This window comes from Budorcas taxicolor, chromosome 3, assembly GCF_023091745.1.
Source record: "Budorcas taxicolor isolate Tak-1 chromosome 3, Takin1.1, whole genome shotgun sequence".
Classification (NCBI taxonomy): domain Eukaryota; kingdom Metazoa; phylum Chordata; class Mammalia; order Artiodactyla; family Bovidae; genus Budorcas; species Budorcas taxicolor.
Window position 1 is genome coordinate 49,802,543 of NC_068912.1, and position 19,917 is coordinate 49,822,459.

Consider the following 19,917-nt stretch of genomic DNA (forward strand, 5'->3'; position numbering starts at 1 on the left):
AATGAGTTCAATCCCTGAAGCGGGAGGATCCCCTGGAAGAGGGCATGGCAACCCACTCTTGTGTGCTTGCCTAGAGAATCCCATGGACAGAGCAGCCTGGCGGGCTACAGTCCATAGGGTCGCAAAGAGTTGGACACGACTGAAGCAACTTGGCACACACACACACACGCCAGACCAGAAAAATGCAAGCAATTTTGACTCAGGTTTGTGGTGATTAAGGATGAGCAACATTGATGACAAGAGCTTTCTTACTTGAGATGATGTTCATGATAAGAAGAGCAGCTATCTGTCATCTATGGGCCAGACACAACATTCTCAGTGGTTTCTGCAGATTAACTCATCCAAGCCTCACACATAACAATAATATGGGTACCACTATTTTTCTCTTATACAGATGAAGAAACTATGGTTTCACCTGCCTGATGTTCCATAGCTAGTAAAGAACAGAACATTTAATCAAACAAAGGAGAAACCTGGCACAGGAATGTTATGTGAGTGCCCCAAGGTTACACAGATAATTTGGAGAGAGTTGGCTTCCATCTCCATCTCCCTTTCAGTGCCTGTCACAGGGTCAACTAAGTTAAAGACAGACATGATGGAGCAATAATCCTCCACAAGAGTCACTACTAATAAAGGAGATGGGCCTTCCTCAAACGCAAAACAGAAGAAAGTAGAGGACCTGGGTAAGCTCCCTGTCTTCCAGCTTCTGGAAAACAGTTGATGTCAGCCTTTTTCTTGTCTTAGGGGATGTGAATGAACTGATGGATATGGTTCGCCACCACGTTCCAGAGGCGAAGCTGGTAGAATGCATCGGTCAAGAACTCATCTTCCTTCTTCCAAATAAGAATTTCAAGCAGAGAGCATATGCTAGCCTTTTCAGAGAGCTGGAGGAGACACTGGCTGACCTGGGACTCAGCAGTTTTGGAATTTCTGACACTCCCCTGGAAGAGGTGAGGCAGAGACTCCTGCTGGTTTCTGTCAGGCACCAGAGAGGAAGTTCCTTGCCAAAGTCTAACACAAAAGCCTAGAAGGGAAATTTCATGAAAGCAAAAAGCCATAATTCCTTGCCCAAGCGTAGCAGCTGTCTTCACTTTGGCTTGCTTCCTCCTGCCTTCATCCGTACTCACGCATATTTCACATAGCTGTGGTCACCATGTGCACACACTTCTGTATTTACAGAAGAATATGTTCTTAGATAAAGAGTCATAATGTATTCCCTTCCCATTATGAAGCAATACCCAACAGAACTGAGCTTGGGTTAGATTTTTGGGAGACTGGGAATGCCTAAACCAAATTCTCTTTTTCCTTCTGGACAGATTTTCCTGAAGGTCACAGAGGATTTGGATTCAGGACATCTGTTTGCTGGTATGGTGCCCCCCAAGTGTGCAGTTTGCCCCCTCACTAAACCCTCATGCTCTATCTCGAAAACCTAAGGAAAAACTCAGGAAACAACAAAGTGGACAAACACTCCTGCATCCTATTTATCTGACCCCCAAATAACAGGCCTTTTGAGTTCTTGGTTGTATGACACAGGAAAGGCAAGTGGAATTGGGTCCGGGTGGGAAGATGCTAGATGGATCGGGAGTCTTAAGAAGGTCAGGCTGGGAGCTCTGCCACCCTCAAGCTCCTCACCCCACTTCCTGGTCTCCTGTTCGTTCCACATCACCACCCTCATCTTCTCCTCTTCTCTCTACCAGGCCTCTGATCCACTCCTGCCGGCATGAGTGACAGCTCACAGAGTTCTTAGAGATAATACAATCCAGATGCCAGCTAGGACCCCCTGGCCTCTTTGAGATGGAGATAAAATGGTTCTGAGCCCTCATTTACTGCCCTAAGGAATTTTGAAACTGTGGGGACCATAAAGGTTGTGGGTTCTGGGGGTTTCTCTTCTATATGTGTGAGCCTGGACACCAGTTATCCCCTTCCACAATTTCTACCAAATCTCAGAGCCACAAAAAGCACTCATGACTTAAGTGGTCTTTACTGTGGAGGATGGAGAATGGGAGTATGGACGTGCAGGAGGACTCACCTGCCACAACACAGGCCACTTCTGATAGAAAAACAGGCATCCACCCAGTCCGATAGAATCCTCTCCCTGGCTTCTCCCTTCTTGTTCCATTTCCCTCCCGCTGGTCATGGAAAGAGCTCTGAAGGAATTCACCTTTGCTGACGTGGGCACCTGCCGCTGGTCACCTCTTTCTACCCGGTGTGACTACCGCAGCCTTCTCTTGTGCAAAGACTGTTTCCTCTCTGTTTCTGGTGCCTGCTCTTAAGTCATGGTTTCCACCTTGCTTTGTAAGTGATCCCGGCTCTGTCTAGAACTATCAGTGGTCCAATATATCAGCCCAGATGTGTGCCATGATCCAGGTAGGCTATGCGGTTGCCAGAAGAGGTGGCCCTCCGGGCAGGACGGGGAGTAAAGAGCAGTGCCCTGGAGGGAGTGAGAGCAGCCCGCCACAGGGCCCAGGTCTTCTTTCCAGCTCTTTAGACACAGCAATTAAGTTCCCTCAACTCACCCAAGGGCAAAAACTTCCATTAACCAAGACCAGAATGAAAACATGATAATTTATATTGGAAACTATGATGAACTCAAGAATTGGGGCCTTTAATCTGCACAGAGTGCTTCTGCTTAATAATTAGTCCTCTTAGAAGAATAAATGAATTCGGAGAAGGCAATGGCACCCCACTCCAGTACTCTTGCCTGGAAAGTCCCACGGACAGAGGAGCCTGGTGGGCTGCAGTCCATGGGGTCACGAAGAGTCAGACACGACTGAGCGACTTCCCTTTGACTTTTCACTTTCATGCACTGGAGAAGGAAATGGCAACCCACTCCAGTGTTCTTGCCCGGTGAATCCCAGGGATGGGGGAGCCTGGTGGGCTGCTGTCTATGGGGTTGCAAAGAGTCGGACACGACTGAAGCGACTTAGCAGAAGCAGCAGCAAAAGAATAAATTATACATCAGAAGAGTGGTCATTCTGGATATATTAATAGAATAGGATGTTCCAAAGAGACAGTCAGGGGTAGGAGTTGAGTGTAGCCTGTACAATGAAGCAGGCCAAACACCAAACCTGAATTCTATAATTTGTTGATTGAGTGGCTTTGGGTAGATGCATGTGTGCTAAGTTGCTTCAGTCACGTCCAACTCTTTGCCCACCAGGCTCCTCTGTCCATGGGATTCTCCAGGCAAGAATACTAGAGTAGGTTGACATGCCGTCCTCCAGGGGACCTTCCCGACCTAGGTAGGGATCTAAGCCGCATCTCTTATGTCTCCTACATTGGCAGATGGGTTCTTTTCCACTAGTGCCACCTGGGAAGCCCCCTTGGGTAGATACTTAGCCTCTTTTTTTGTTTATGAACACTCTTAAGATTCATTCCCTTAATAACTTCCATGGATAACATATAGCTGTGTTAATTAAATTTATCATGTCATAAATTATATCCCTAGGACTTATTAATATTTAGTTTCTTTGTACCTCAGTTTCCTCACATGCCAAATGGGGATGGTAATAGTATCCACCTTTGAAGGTTGTTGTTCACTCACTCAGTCATGTCCGACTCTTTGTGGCCCCAGGGACTGCAGCACACCAGGCTTCCCTGTCCTTCACCATCTCCCGGAGCTTGCTCAAACTCCTGTCCATTGAGTCAGTGATGCCATCCAACCATCTCATCCTCTGTTATCCCCTTCTCCTCCTGCCTTCAATCTTTCGCAGCATCAGGGTCTTTTCTAATGAGCCAGCTCTTCACATCAGGTGGCCAAAGTATTGGAGCTTCAGCTTCAGCATCAGTCCTTCCAATGAATATTCAGGACTGATTTCTTTTAGGATGGACTGGTTTGATCTCCTTGCAGTCCAAGGGAACTCTCAAGAGTCTTCTCCAACACTACAGTTCAAAAGCATCAATTCTTCAGCACTCGGCCTTCCTTATGGCCCAACTCTCACATCCATACATGACTACTGGAAAAACCATAGCTTTGACTAGACGGACCTTCATCAGCAAAGTGATGTCTCTGCTTTTTAATACACTGTCTAGCTTTGTCATAGCTAGGTTATTGAGAGAATTAAATGAGTTAAAGCATGCTAAGTCTTAACACAGTGTGCAATTTCTGGTAATGATTCAGCAATACCCTTATCTCAGCACTTACAAATATCTCTTACCTCAAACTCAGCCATAACTTATACTTTACAAAAAACTAAATATCCATTGTTTTATTTGATTGTTGCTATAGCCTTATGAGGCTGGTAGGGCAGGGATTGACCCCATCTGGGGAAAAGAAAGTAAAAGTGTTAGTCACTCAGTTGTATCCATCTCTTTGCAACTCCGTGGACTGTGGCCAACCAGATTCCTCTGTCCGTGGGATTTTCCAGGCAAGAACATCTGGCTAAACAGCTCTTATAAGTTGGATGACTTGCCTTAAAATCATATAGGCTTCTCAGTCTTATTCCTTGGTCTCAGTTCTCAAATCTAGGGCCCTCGATTACACACTCCTATTTTTCAGATTGTCTCCCATTTTTCAGATTGCTAATTGCATTTGTCTGAAAGGGCTCTGTTTTTGAGGCCGGCGTTTTTCTGGTCTTGTCTTCAGAGTCTGAAGGAGCTGTGGCTGTATGGAGCTGCACGGTACCAAGAGACTCCAGGCCATTTCCGAAGGATGTCTCATTGCCAGTGGCCTCTAGAGGGTAGCAGAGAGCCAGGGACAAACAGGCCTGAAGCCCTCGACTGATCTGAACAGGGGCCTACAGCCTGGATGGGGTTTCAGGGAGAGTGCAGCTCAGAGGACAGGCATGAAGACAGGCAGCAGAAATCCTGCTAGAGGGAGGGCCAGCCACAGCAAAGGCGTCAAAGCCGAGTCCAGATCAGGAGAAGGGAGGCAGAACTGGGGCGCTGGTGCTGAGTTGTCAGTGAGCCTGCAGATGGTCACCCTCTAAGCAGTGAGCCGGGCACACTGCAGGTGCCTGTGGAAATTAGCTGAAAGAATGACTCAGCTGACCCAGCTCCCTCTGCAGTTGTTCTTGTCCTGGAGGACGTTAGGAGAGAGACGTGGGGGCCAGCCAGCCGTCCTCTAACCTCTCTAGGTCCAACACCACATTCTGCAAGAACATTTTAATTGGCGATGATACACTCTAGCTTCAAAATAGCTGATGACTTGCAATGGTTTACAAAGCACATTCACATGTGTTAGCTCATTTAATCTTCATAATAACCCTTTTCTTTTTTTCATTTTACAGATGAGAAAACTCAGATTCAGACAGATTGAGTCATTAAGACAAATTTGCACATCTAGTTAGTTAGAGTCAGGATTCACACCCAGGTCTCCTAACTCCTAGTTTATTGGTCTTTCTGCTTTCTACTTCTCGGTGACCTCTAAAAATATAGAAAGAACCAAGCTGACTCTTTCTTTTCATGTACACAGGTTATACATGAATATATTTTGCTGTTAAATTCAAATAATACAAAAAAGGCTAACCCTTCCCACTTCATCCCCTGCCCCGTCCAGCTCTGCCCCTGAAGTGATCTTTTAACAATTAACAGGTATTCTTTCAGAATTTTGCACATGGGTACACATTGTGAGTGTATGTGTATACATAAAACATGTTTCTTTCCATGTGACACATGTGCTAACATAAATATGATCTCATTACACGTATTGTTCTGCAACTTTATTGTTTTTATTTTTTGCTTATGTGTTTTGAACCTCTCTGTCTTGTCCTCTTTATGTAGAGATTTTTAAAGCATTTTCAGGCAATTCTGTCTAAAATGATTTATATCGGAAAGTAGAATTTAAAAATTTTTCTTAACGTTTCTGACAGATATTTTGTTTCTAACTTAGATGAAGGGAAAACTAACACAGTAAGAAAAACATTGACCTTGTGAATGTTTTTCTAAGTTACTCATTCCATCTTCCAAACCAGGAGGCACTCAGAAGAAAAGAGAAAACATCAACCTTCGACACCCCTGTTTGGGTCCTAGCGAGAAGGCCAGACAGACTCCCCAGGGCTCCAGCAGCCACCCCGGGGAGCCAGCTGCTCACCCGGAGGGCCAGCTTCCACCGGAGCAGGAGGGACGCAGCCGACTGAACTCAGGAGCGCGGCTTGTCGTCCAGCACGTGCACGCTCTGCTGGTCAAGAGGTTCCAGCACACCATCCGCAGCCACAAGGACTTCCTGGCCCAGGTATTACTGCAGTCTTTGGCTGTGCCTGTTTGCTGGTGGCCTCCCTGGCCTCCTCATCCTCTCCCAGGCTTTCTTGTGCATGTGGGGTCAGACATAGCCACGGGTACCATCTTTGGGTTCTGTCAGCTTTGTTTTCTTCTTGCCAACCTTTGCTTCTTCTTGGTAACATGAAGCTTCTTTGTAAGTATTCTAGTACACTTAGCAGAGAAAATAATGAATATATTAATATTGGTTTTATTTTTACAGGGGAAGGTAAAATCATGTTTTTATTCATTTTTTGCAGACCCTACGTCATTGTCTACTTTTTCTCTTTAGATTTTTTGTGCAGAAGCAGAGACTCTGGTTTACCTCTGGCTGAGCACTGGCCTACTTTAGGGTTCAATACTGGCCTGCTTTAACTACCCTTCAAAGGGTGGAATGTTCTCTGTTCTCCTTTACAACTTGCCTTTGCACATCCTCTCATCATGTTAATCTCTATTAGGGGCTAGTTATGAGGCTGCCGGATAAATGTTTAAAAGACTCATGTGTGTGTGTGTGTGTGTGTGTGTGTGATACCATAGCCTAAGTTACCATGTTTATTTTCCCACAGATTGTGCTGTGTGTGTGTGTGTGTGTGTGTATCATACCATAGCCTAAGTTACCATGTTTATTTTCCCACAGATTGTGTGTGTGTGTGTGTGTGTGTGTGTGTATCATACCATAGCCTAAGTTACCATGTTTATTTTCCCACAGATTGTGCTGTGTGTGTGTGTGTGTGTGTGTGTGTGTGTGTGATACCATAGCCTAAGTTACCATGTTTATTTTCCCACAGATTGTGCTCCCGGCCACTTTTGTGTTTTTGGCTCTAATGCTTTCCCTCATCATCCCTCCTTTTGGTGAATATCCTGCTCTGACCCTTCACCCCTGGATATATGGACAGCAGTACACCTTCTTCAGGTGTGTAGACTCATCCCAAAGGTCATCATTCACCTCCTTGGGTTGTGGGGCCCTTGGGTCCCCTGCTGCTTGGTAGGGCCCTGCCCTTCCCACTCTGGGACAGTCACCAGTGTGATAGGGGTCCTCAGGCTGCCCTCGGAAAGAAAGATAATTTGCCACCTGGGAAAGGTGACCTCCACATGGATGGACACCCAAGACTGCCAGGAGTAAGGAAAGAGAAGGCAGATGGGGGGTGAGTGGGTTTAAGTTCCCTTGTTTTGAATTGCAGACACGATGTGGCATCGGACCACTGAGTGTGTTCAGGCAGCCTACCTACGCCCTTCTCAGGAGACCCAGAGCCCCATCAAGGCAGCGTGCTGTGCCCTGTGTGCATGCCTGGCACACAGTACCCATTCGTAGGCATTTGTTGAGCCCCATGTTGGTGGCTGTGTCCCAGTCACACCGCCACCGTCTGTGCCCCTCTCACCCTGTCTAGCATGGACCAGCCGGACAGTGAGTGGCTCTCAGCACTCGCAGAGGTCCTTGTGAATAAGCCAGGCTTCGGCAACCGCTGCCTGAAGGAAGAGTGGCTTCCGTAAGTCCCTATGCTCCCCTGCTGTGACACCAACAGCTGCCCTGGGAGAGCCCAATAGTGGGGGCCTAGGACAGCATGGTTGGCGAGACCCCATCTATATTACTCAGACACTTCCGTATCCCTGAGCAGCACTCACCGGGCCTCTCCTTCAACACCTGTGTGCAGGGGTGTTCACTAGCTTTCAGGAAGCCTCTGCATCACTGGATAAGTCTCTATTTCTATAATTCTCAATAAAGTTCCAAACTGAGTTGACATATGCTACTCACAACTTCTTAGAAAGGAATCTGAAGGAAGAAGGAGAGAGATGGGGGTGTGCAAGTAATTGGACCTGGAACGGCATTACTTACACATATGGCCAACTGTCAATATTGCTTTCAGTGTAGAGAAGAGAGTTCTAGAGGAAAAGTCATGTTTTCATTCATTGGTGGTTGAAATACACCAAGAATTTAAAATGTTCAGTATAATTTTAAATGCTTTTTTCATCTAGTCTTTTTCAGAGTTATTTGTGAGGACCAAAATAGACTAATTTCAAATTCTTGTATTTGTTCCCATAACAGAGTTGCCAGTAGATAAAAGGAAAATTATATCACTCTAGATAATCCTTGCCTAGACCCACACCACCTAGTCAGTCAACAAAATTCTAGTCTTGATTTTTCTTGAGCAGAAACCTTTAAGAGTAGAAGAAAATGCATGGGTCTGAGAAAAGGGAAAAAATGGCTAAGAAGGAAAGGGCTAGGTGCTATTTCTCATTTTTAGGAGTTTTTATAAACTTTGGATCTGACTGTGGAATATTCTCTTGTCTTCCATGAGGGAGTTCCCCTGTGGAAATTCAAGCCCCTGGAAGACTCCATCTGTGTCCCCGGACGTCACCCACTTGCTCCAACAGCAGAGATGGACAGCGGACCAACCTTCACCTGCCTGCAGGTGCAGCACCAGAGAGAAGCTCACCATGCTCCCTGAGTGCCCTGAGGGCGCAGGGGGCCTCCCACCCCCGCAGGTACCGCCACCCTCCGGGGGCCACCAGGGCCCTGAGCCTGCCTGCCACTGCAGCCATTGCACCTCCTGAGTTTCTAGACAACTACCATTTCAAACTAACAGCTAAGTGAAGGACTAAGTGAGGCTCTGGGTCCTCACCAACTGAAGGAAGTCATTGACCAAAAGTTTCATTTCCATTAAATACTCCCATTCAATCTAGTAAGAAAATATCTTTGAGTATTGAGAAAATAATATATCGTGCATGCTTACTATAGAAAAATTAGAAAATACAGAGAAGTCAGAACAAAAAGATATCACCCTATCACTTGGCAATAACCACCAATAATATTTAGTTTTTATTTGTTCAAACACGGTTATATTCAAAATGTTGTCCTGAAACCTGCAACCAATAACATATCATGAACATATGTCCACATCAGTAAATATACATCTACCTCATCATAGCATGCCTGCACACTATCCTACTGTTTGGATTTGCTTTCATTTATTTTATCTCTCACTGGAGAAGGAAATGGCAACCCACTCCAGTACTCTTGCCTGGAAAATCCCATGGACAGGGGAGCCTGGCGGGCCGTGGTCCATGGGGTCGCAGAGAGTCGGACATGACTGAAGTGACTGAGCAGGCAAGCAAGCATGCATCTCACACTGCTGATAGGAGCTTGCCCGATAGCTCAGTTGGTAAAGAATCTGCCTGCAATTCCTGGGTCAGGAAGATCCCCTGGAGAAGGGAAAGGCTACCCTCTCCAGTATTCTGACCTGGAGAATTCCATGGACTGCATAGTCCATGGAGTCGCAAAGAGTTGGACATGAAGGAGCAACTTTCACTCATTGCTGAACATGTAGGTTTTCAGTTTTTCTCTGTTATAAACCATGTTGTAGTGTCCATTCAAGAGCACACTTACTAACAATCTTGATTAAGAAGTTTGCCATGTGCTGTGTTATTGACATGCATACACATACACACACATGCAATCTATGTTAGAAATCTATGTTTCTCAAGGATATCAGCAATCTTGGCTCTGAGTGGCATCCTCATGGAGTTCTAAACGCCATAATGTATCACAGTGAGCTTCTCCATGGGGTTTCAGAGACAGTGAGCTGGGCCAGGGAAGTCTTAGTTTGTCTAAGGTTGATAACAGGCCTCCAAGCTAACTAGGACAGAGCTGGGTCCTATATGGTCATCTCTCATGATTTGCCAATGAATGAATGAACAAATCCCCAAGAGGCAGTGGGATGAGCACCATCATTGGCATCAGAGAGCCATGGACGGGTTACTTGGCCTCTCTAATAAATTGGAGATAATTTCCTCACTTATAAATTGAAGATAACTACACTTTCTTAGGGGTCCCAGATAGCTCAGCTGGTAAGGAACCTGCCTGCCAATGCAGGAGACATAAGAGACGTGAGTTCAATCTCTGGGTCAGAAACATCCCCTGGAGGAGGGCACAGCAACCCACTCCAGTATTCCTGCCTGGAGAATCCTTATGGACAGAGGAGCCTGGCAGATTACTGTCCATAGCATCACAAAGAGTCAGACATGACTGAGGCGACTTACCATGCACGTCTGCCTCTGGGTGGCACTCTTCACACCCCAGGTTCATGACAGACCAGAAACTAAATGCTATGTATTCTTATATTTAAAGTGCCACCTTGTGGTCAAACTCATGCACTTTTGAATTCTCTAAAATCCTTTGATTACCTCGAGTTCTAGATGAATTTTCAAAGTGATGTAAATTGTAAGGCACTGTTTGATTTCTTTCATTCACATCACAATTTATTGTGTCAGCTCTATGCCAGATACTATTCTGGGTGCTGGGGACAGAACAGCTAACAAGTCAGAAAAAGTCCTGGCTCTCACAGAATTTGTATCCTATCCTACAGACAAAAACAAGTAAACAGATAGACTGGAAAGAAAATTTCAGATAGACATGAAGTTGTGAAGACAATACTACCATGTGTGACTGGATACAGAAAACACTTCTCTGAGGAATAAACTTTGGGCTGAGATTTGAACGAGGACAAGTTAGCCCTGAGAGGTTGTCCAGGGAGGGGGAGGGAATATGAGGTGTGCATTTGAGAAGCAGAAGTGGGGAGGTCAGGAAGCAAGGGGGTGCCTACAGGTGAACTCAGCCTTGGTAACGAATTAGGATCTGATCCTGTGGCTCATTGGAGTGTGGTAAGCAAGGCAAATGGTATATTCTGATTGATTATTTTTTTGAGCTCAGTCTGGCTCCTGAATGGAGAATGGATTGTGGAGGGCCAGGGTGGATGCAGAGACCAGTTTGGAAGTGTCTGTAGAGGTCTAGGTGATGCCTGGGTGGAGACTTGGTCTAGGGTGATGTGGCAGGGCTGGAGACGTGCAGACGGGTTGGAGATGGATTCTGAAGTGAGAACTATCCTGGGTCGTCAATGGAATAAAGGAAAAAGAGGGTTCGGAAGTTTCACATCATTGTTGGGGGAACTAGGGAGACACCAATCCTTTACTGTCTTCCCAGTAGTTGAGTCTACAAATGATTTTTGGAAAAGAACAAGTAGTTTCACCTCAAATTCAGAAGTAATTAATGCAGATATGTCCTTGCTTCAGAGAATACAACGCAGCACTGAAATTCTGCAGGACCTTACAGACAGGAATGTCTCCGACTTTCTGGTAAAAACATATCCTGCTCTTATCCGAAGCAGGTAAGATACTTTTTTATACTTTTCATCCTGGCTCCCTTGGGAAAATATTAACTAAGATCAGAAGATAATTTCCTCTCATGACTTTTCAACAATCAGGGCAGTGGAATTTTTTCTTTTTCCTAATTTGAAAGTCTCAACTGATAGAAAAGACAATTGGGGCATATACCAGTCAAATGCAACTTATGATTAATTTTGATTTGTTTTTGGTTTTGTTTAGGCCAAGCAAAGTTTAACCCATGCACTACTACAAGTAAAATAAGAAAGTATAGAATTTTTCCAAAATACAGTCTCATATTTTAAGTAGTTCAAAAAGAAAGGTGAAGTTTGGAGGGAGGAAGGAGAGTAAGGGGGACAGGGAGAAGACAAAGAGACAATTAAAAAAGGAAAAGTAAGAAGCAACAAGGAGAAAGGAAACCATGAGACCAAGATAGGAGTGAGACAGTGGGAGAGAGTCCTTGTGAGCTCACAGGTTGTCCAGGTTAACTGTACCTGTTGTACTCTAACTGTGAATTAGCCCCGGGATCACTGCCCTTTCCAATGCCAGGCACTCCTCTCATCTCTGCAGCTGTTCTCGTTGAGCTCCATCCAGGATGGACCAACTTCAGCAGCCCCATCACAGCAAACAGTGAGACAAGAGCATGCTATGGAGAGAAGGTTATAGGGGACCCTGGTCTAAGCCCCATGTTCTCTAGAATTTTAAAATAAAACATACTGTCTAACTCTAGTCATGTTTTCAGTTGCTTCCCCTCCCAGTCCCTAAGCGAAGGATTAATGGACTCAGTTAACTACAACACACTGCAGATGGTGAAAGCAGCTGCTGAGAAAGGAGTGCCAAGCCAGCAGTTAGCAAATGAGGAATACCATTGAGCACGAAAATACCAGCAGAGTGCATAGAATTTATTCAATAATGCAGTAAACAGTGACTGCATCCCACCCTTTGTTCTCAGGAGCACATTTGCAATGTGAAATTTGGGATTTTGTGCTTTGTGGCCAAGATAGCTTGTGAGCCTGCACTATGAGGACTAGAGCTGGTCCTGTGTGTTTCCGATCTTGTAATTTTGTCCCTTGTTGGCTGGAAGTCAGTCCCTTAACTCTGCACTAGGAGTGATTCAGAACTTCCTCTAAGCGTGCAGGTGATTGTGAGAGTCTCACTCTTGCCGGGTGCAAGAGGGGAGGGCTGCAGCCTTCATTCCACGCTGCAGCCTTCATTCCACGCTGCCAGGGTCATTGTCCTATTTCCTGGGTCCAGATCATCTGACAGATAACCTTACAACAGGGCCAGAAGGAAGGCCCAGCAGTCAGGATGTGATGGGAGGGCAAGGGTTAGGAAACATCAGTCTTTGCTCCGCAGATTTTTTTCAGGCTAAGCCCTTGGCCTGTGAGGGGCTATCAGGAAATACAAAATTGCCCCTGAAGACTGGGACAGCCCAGTGGGCGTTTGGGAAAGAAAGTTAACACTCCTGTGTATTTGTTGTATTCACTGTATGATTTGTTTCGGCTTTCAGTTTGAAGAGCAAATTCTGGGTCAATGAACAGAGGTAAGAAACTATTTTTAAAAAATTAAAATCTCAGAGTGATCTATTTTAAATTACTGCACATTTAAAAAGTCACACCTCAAAGTCACCTGGATGAGCTGTTCCGTACGGGCCCAGGAATTCATAAGACATGTCTTAAGGGACATGTGGCTACAGACACCCTGCACCCAGAACATGCTCAGCAGTGAATCTCCTCGGAGGACATAAATGAGGGGGGATACTTCCTGAAGAGGAGTTCTGGAGCACTCTCCCTCCAGTTCCCTCAGACTTCCCTGGTGGCTCAGACGGTAAAGCGTCTGCCTGCGATGCGGGAGACCTGGGTTCGATTCCTAGGTCAGGAAGGTCCCCTGGAGAAGGAAATGGCAATCCACTCCAGCACTCTTGCCTGGAAAATCCCATGGACGGAGGAGCCTGATAGGCTACACCCCATGGGGTCGCAGAGAGTCGGACACGACTGAGTGACTTCACTTCACTTCCTCCCTCCAGTTCAGTTCAGTTCATTTCAGTCGCTCAGTCCAGTCCGACTCTTTGCGACCCCATGAATCGCAGCACACCAGGCCTCCCTGTCCATCACCATCTCCCGGAGTGCACTCAGACTCACGTCCATCAAGTCCGTGATGCCATCCAGCCATCTCATCCTCTGTTGTCCCCTTCTCCTCCTGCCCCTAATCCCTCCCAGCATCAGAGTCTTTTCCAATGAGTCAACTCTTCGCATGAGGTGGCCAAAGTTTCAGCTTTAGCATCATTCCTTCCAAAGAAATCCCAGGGCTGATCTCCTTTAGAATGGACTGGTTGGATCTCTTTCCAGTCCAAGGGACTCTGAAGGGTCTTCTCCAACACCACAGTTCAAAAGCATCAATTCTTCAGCGCTCAGCCTTCTTCACAGTCCAACTCTCACATCCATACATGACCACAGGAAAAACCATAGCCTAGACTAGATGGACCTTTGTTGGCAAAGTAATGTCTCTGCTTTTCAATATGCTATCTAGGTTGGTCATAACTTTTCTTCCAAGGAGTAAGCGTCTTTTAATTTCATGGCTCCAATCACCATCTGCAGTGATTTTGGAGCCCCCCAAAATGAAATCTGACACTGTTTCCACTGTTTCCCCATCTATTTCCCATGAAGTGATGGGACCAGATGCCATGATCTTAGTTTTCTGAATGTTGAGCTTTAAGCCAACCTTTTCACTCTCCTCTTTCACTTTCATCAAAAGGCTTTTTAGTTCCTCTTCACTCTCTGCCATAAGGGTGGTGTCATCTGCATATCTGAGGTTATTGATATTTCTCCCGGCAATCTTAATTCCAGCTTGTGCTTCTTCCAGCCCAGCGTTTCTCATGATGTACTCTGCATAGAAGTTAAATAAGCAGGGTGACAATATACAGCCTTGACAGACCCCTTTCCCTGTTTGGAACCAGTCTGTTGTTCCATGTCCAATTCTAACTGTTGCTTCCTGACCTGCATACAGATTTCTCAAGAGGCAGGTCAGGTGGTCTGGTATTCCCATCTCTTTCAGAATTTTCCATAGTTTATTGTGATACACACAGTCAAAGGCTTTGGCATAGTCAATAAAGCAGAGGTAGATGTTTTTCTGGAACTGTCTTGCTTTTTCAATGATCCAGCAGATGTTGGCAATTTGATCTCTGGTTCCTCTGCCTTTTCTAAATCCAGCTTGAACATCCAGAAGTTCACGGTTCATGTATTGCTGAAGCCTGGCTTGGAGAATTTTGAGCATTACTTTACTAGCGTGTGAGATGAGTGCAATTGTGCGGTAGTTTGAGCATTCTTTGGCATTGCCTTTCTTTGGGATTGGAATGAAAACTGACCTTTTCCAGTCCTCTGGCCACTGCTGAGTCTTCCAAATTTGCTAGCGTATTGAGTGCAGCACTTTCACAGCATCATCTTTCAGGATTTGAAATAGCTCAACTGGAATTCCATCCCCTCCACTAGCTTTGTTCGTAGTGATGCTTCCTAAGGCCCACTTGACTTCACATTCCAGAATGTCTGGCTCTAGGTGAGTGATCACACCACCATGATTATCTGAAAGTGAAAGAAAAAGTGAAAGAGAAGTCGCTCAGTCGTGTCTGACTCTGCAACCCGTGGACTGTAGCCCACCAGGCTCCTCTGTCCATAGGATTCTCCAGGCAAGAATACTGGAGTGGGTTGCCATTTCCTTCTCCAGGGGATCTTCCCGACTCAGGGATCGAACCCAGGTCTCCCATGTTGAAGGCAGACGCTTTAACCTCTGAGCCACCAGGGAAGCCCCATGTGATTATCTTGGTCGTGAAGATCTTTTTGGTACAGTTCTTCTGTGTATTCTTGCCACCTCTTCTTAATATCTTCTGCTTCAGTTAGGTCCATACCATTTCTGTCCTTTATTGAGCCCATCTTTGCATGAAATGTTCCCTTGGTATCTCTAATTTTCTTGAAGAGATCTCTAGTCTTTCCCATTCTGTTGTTTGCCTCTATTTCTTTGCATTGATCGCTGAGGAAGGCTTTCTTATCTCTTCTTGCTATTTTTTGGAACTCTACATTCAGATGCTTATATCTTTCCTTTTCTCCTTTGTTTTTCACTTCTATTCTTTTCACAGCTATTTGTAAGGCCTCCCCAGACAGCCATTTTGCATTTTTGCATTTCTTTTCCATGGGGATGGTCTTGATCTCTGTCTCCTGTACAATGTCACAAACCTCGGTCCATAGTTCATCAGGCACTCTATCTATCAGATCTAGTCCCTTAAATATATTTCTCACTTCCACTGGAGGTTCTAAAACCTCCAAGCAAATAACAGTTTATAACAAGAGCACAAGTACCCTATACCCTGGCATTCCTTGGCCCATTCCATTTAAGGCTCAGGGAGTCTGGCCCAGCCCTAGACTCACCCTGTTCCTGAGGTATCTAGGAGGTTCATGTGGTTCCTGAGGTTTGAGAATCCTCCAGAGACAGTCTACAAGTGAGCTGGCCTCCCTAGGCTCCCTCAGGAACAGGGCCTCTAGAATTAATGTGGAGCTGATGTTGACTTGATTTCCTGGGCAGGCTCTAGGCCATGAAAGTAAAATTCAGCTTTTAGAATCATTCGCTAGAAAGTAGTGAGGGGCCTCAACTGAAGCAGAAAGGTAGGGAGGTGGGGAGGACAAGTTGAGTCTCGGAGAAATAAAGTTCTCCTCCTCCGCCTCCCCTACTCAATAAGTTAATTTTGTTTGTTGAGAAGTTTGGCTTTTATGCTACCATTGAAGAGTTTTAAGCCAGAGAGTGACACGCCCAGGCCAGTGTTAGGGCACCAGTGTGGAGGATGTGTTAGACAGGGAGAGACCCAAGGCTAGGATCGCAGCTGAAGACCAGATAGGAGGCAACGCAGGGAGAGGGGAGGGACTCCCTGAGGCAGGGATGGGTGAGAGGCACAAAGAGAGGATGGCAGACTGGGCCAGGTTCAGTGATGGTGAGTCCTGCACACTAGAAGTACCTGCAGAGTATGGAAGCGGCAGAGGAGAGGAACCACTGGTAGGGGTGGGGGAAAGTCAGGGAAGACCTCAAAGAGAAGATAACACAGGACAGATGAGTTGGAGAGGCACCCAGAGAAACTAGCAGCCCTCCAAAGGCAAAGAGACCACTCGGAGCTTGTGGCGTGACTAGATGCCAGGAATAGGCCACTGGAGGTCAGGCATAAGGAGGGTGAAGTAGGAGAGGTTGGCAGACACCAAGCTCAGAAGGAGTCAGGACTGCACCCTGGAGATAAGGAAGAAGCTGTGAAAAGTCGGTTTGAATAGTGAAGCCATGTTTCCCAGTAGTCCAGACAATTCCTGCAAAAATACATCTTTTCCTACAGAAACAGAGCTATGATAGCCATGAGGTACACACACGGTCACGTGGCTCATGACACAGAGCTGAGGACTTCTTGTTCCCTTCTCAGGTATGGAGGAATTTCTATTGGAGGAAAGCTCCCAGCTCCCCCCATCACTGGAGAAGCACTTGTCGGATTTTTAAGTGACCTTGGCCAGTTAATGAATGTGAGCGGGGTATGTAAACAGACTGGAGATTTGGTGGGACTTTCAACTGGTCACCTATGAAATAGAAATGATCATGAGTGCTAAGAAGAGGTGGTGAGGGGGAGTGGGAAAAACCCTCTTGTTTGTTTTTTATGGCTTTCTAGGGCCCTATGACCAGAGAGGCCGCTAAAGAAATGCCTGCTTTCCTTAAACAACTAGAAACTGAAGACAACATTAAGGTATTGGCCCTGCATGATCTGCCCTAGAGCTAAAAACTCACGTGAGCTGGTGGCTGTTTTATTTGTATTTTCCCAGCTTAATTAAATTCCACTCCTCCTCCTGTTGGAATCTGGCATGAAATGTCTCCCAGCTGCCAAAACCTTCCTTCTGCTCCCATTGTTTTCTTGCAGCTCATTTTTTTCTTTAAACAGCTGCTGTTCGTGCAGAGTGTCCTGTGGAGCAGAGCCTAAGGAAGCCGCATTTCTGTCCTCTAGGTGTGGTTTAACAACAAGGGTTGGCATGCTCTGGTCAGCTTCCTCAACGTGGCCCACAACGCCATCTTACGGGCTAGCCTGCACAAGGACAAGAACCCCGAGGAGTATGGCATCACCATCATAAGCCAGCCCTTGAACCTGACCAAGGAGCAGCTCTCTGAGATCACAGTGTAAGCCACCATGCCCCCTGCCTCACAAAGTTCTTGTCACCTTCTCCACTCTGAACACTGCAAGAGGCTTTCCACTAGCAGAAGCTGCCAGACTGGATGGCCAGCTTGTTTAATCAGGTGCACAGAAACATAAGATTCCTTGTGCCAAACAGCTTGGCCATTCTTTCTCCTCACTTATTTGGAAAGTGAGCATATGTCTGGTTCCATTCCCTTTTTGCTTTTGGTAACATATTGCTCCTGGAACGTACACAAATCGTCTCCTTTCCATTATCCAAAATGACTGCCAGTAACTGGGAAGTTCAGTAAATCTTTCATCGCCCCAGCAGTAATTATCTTAGATTCCGGTAATTTCCCCCAGACGGTCAGGCTTTGGACCTGTCAACATATCCCTACATTCCTAAAGCATAGGCTCAGCCTCAAGCAGTAAAAACTTTTGCAATTTGTAGCATGTTTGCCTTATCAAAGGTCTATATTTGGTGAGAACGCCTTTGTTAGTACAAACTCCTTCTGCAAGGCAGTAAGGGGGCCCTGTATACTCCAAGTGCACTGACCATGCCCAAGGTGATGGCTAAACTTGGATCTGAAGCCCTAGGGGCCTTTCTTGGGACACCCACTGAGGCCCTAGACTGAGGAAAAATAGTCTGTGTCCATTCCCACTTAACCTAAGTTTCTCTACTTTCTGCCAAGCCTTTTGAATATGAAATATGAGATAGGAGTCTTGTGATTATAGGGACAGTATATAAAATAGTATATGTTCACTAAATAAGGTTTATAGAAGAGAGTTTTAAGAACTAAGCTTCTATAACCCAACAATTTAGGGTATTTCCTCTAAGCATTTTTTGGTGTTTCCCTCTGGTCATTTGTTCTAATCTTACTATGTGTGTGGATCAAGCTATCTGTCATTTGAACAGGGGCGTCGACCAGCACATATAGTGCTTTCGTGGGAATTAGTGAAAGGTGCTTCAGGTGGTGCTGGTGGTCAAGAACCCACCTGTAATACAGGAGATGTAAAGAGACATGGGTTCAATCCCTGGGTCGGGAAGATCCCCTGGAGGAGAGCGTGCCAACCTACTCCAGTATTCTTGACTGGAGAATTTCATGAGCAGAGGAGCCTGGCGGGCGACAGTTCACAGGGTCGCAAAGGGTTGGACATGACTGAAGCGACATAGTGTGAACACATGTTCCTTTGTCAAGGTGGGCGCTGGCCCACACCAGAGTTCATGGCTTGTATGTGAAGGCTGGGTTAGATTTCAGCACACACTTGCCCCATCAGGCAGATGCTTTCTATCTGATCCAGGAAAGAGTGAATATTGCCAAGCGCCTGCATAACCAGCCTGTTCCTTTCTCACTTAAACTTACATTATAATGTAACATTTCTCTGTGTTCTGATGTGTTTCTTAAATGCGTGATTTAATAATTCATTGCCTTTAAAAATGTATTTCTTTTCACAAACCATGTATTTATTTACATAAAAATTCAAGAGTGTCTACAGACAAATTAGAACTAATAAAAGCATTATAGTGCATGATATTTTTGAGGTAAAAATCCATTCCTATACACAACCAACAAATAATTAGAAAATGTAATATAAAGAAAATGTATCTAGACTTTCATATTCACAGGGAACAGTGTATGATGTTACATACATTGGTTACATATTACATAACCTTAACATTCAACATCAGCCTAGAACAGGAAACACACAAATCTCCACCTTCACCTTGACCCAGTTTGATTTGGACAGTGGAGTGGGATGACAAGCTTCAGGTTAAGCAAGGGGATTCTGGAGGCTGTTCCCTGGGGTGGGGCAAGGACTTTCCGGAGCCTGATCTTGTCCTTCTGCTTCTACTCCTCCTCCTTCACCTGCCTCTCTCTCCCCGTGTCTCTCGTCCTCCTGCAGACTGACCACTTCGGTGGACGCTGTAGTGGCCATCTGCGTGATTTTTGCCATGTCCTTCGTCCCTGCCAGCTTTGTCCTTTATTTGATCCAGGAGAGGGTGAACAAGGCCAAGCACCTCCAGTTTGTCAGTGGAGTGAGCCCCACCACCTACTGGCTGAGCAACTTCCTCTGGGACATCGTAAGTATCAGGCCATGGACCTGCTCTCGCCACCCTGGGCCCAAGGCGTTTGTGTCAGTTAAGACTGAAGGAGTACAGTAGGGTGGGGCTCTCATATGGCCAGCGCTGACAGAAGGTGCCACGCCCAGGGCCCAAGCTGGGGAAGGACGCAGGGCACAGCTCAGCAACTGCGGTGGGGGCTGCTCTACATGTTCTGCACGAGGGGCCTTCTGACCCACCAAAAAAATCACTGCTTGGCAGGCCTGAGGCTGGCCTTCCTGGGAATAATCTGGAGCTGAAGAGGTAATCTAAAGAGGGCCTTCAC

At 46.0% G+C, this 19,917-nt stretch overlaps 1 protein-coding gene across 1 annotated transcript in view; it reads left to right on the forward strand.

Moving 5' to 3' along the window:
- ABCA4 (ATP binding cassette subfamily A member 4) overlaps positions 1 to 19,917 on the forward strand; it is a 145,858-nt gene that overhangs the window by 98,962 nt on the left and 26,979 nt on the right. The window contains exons 25-36 of the mRNA XM_052637183.1: positions 745 to 950; positions 1,317 to 1,365; positions 5,910 to 6,169; positions 6,981 to 7,105; positions 7,581 to 7,679; positions 8,490 to 8,676; positions 11,260 to 11,354; positions 12,860 to 12,892; positions 16,796 to 16,901; positions 17,036 to 17,110; positions 17,366 to 17,535; positions 19,436 to 19,613. Of these exons, the coding sequence (XP_052493143.1) occupies positions 745 to 950; positions 1,317 to 1,365; positions 5,910 to 6,169; positions 6,981 to 7,105; positions 7,581 to 7,679; positions 8,490 to 8,676; positions 11,260 to 11,354; positions 12,860 to 12,892; positions 16,796 to 16,901; positions 17,036 to 17,110; positions 17,366 to 17,535; positions 19,436 to 19,613 (1,583 nt within the window). The remainder of the gene's footprint in view (positions 1 to 744; positions 951 to 1,316; positions 1,366 to 5,909; positions 6,170 to 6,980; positions 7,106 to 7,580; positions 7,680 to 8,489; positions 8,677 to 11,259; positions 11,355 to 12,859; positions 12,893 to 16,795; positions 16,902 to 17,035; positions 17,111 to 17,365; positions 17,536 to 19,435; positions 19,614 to 19,917) is intronic.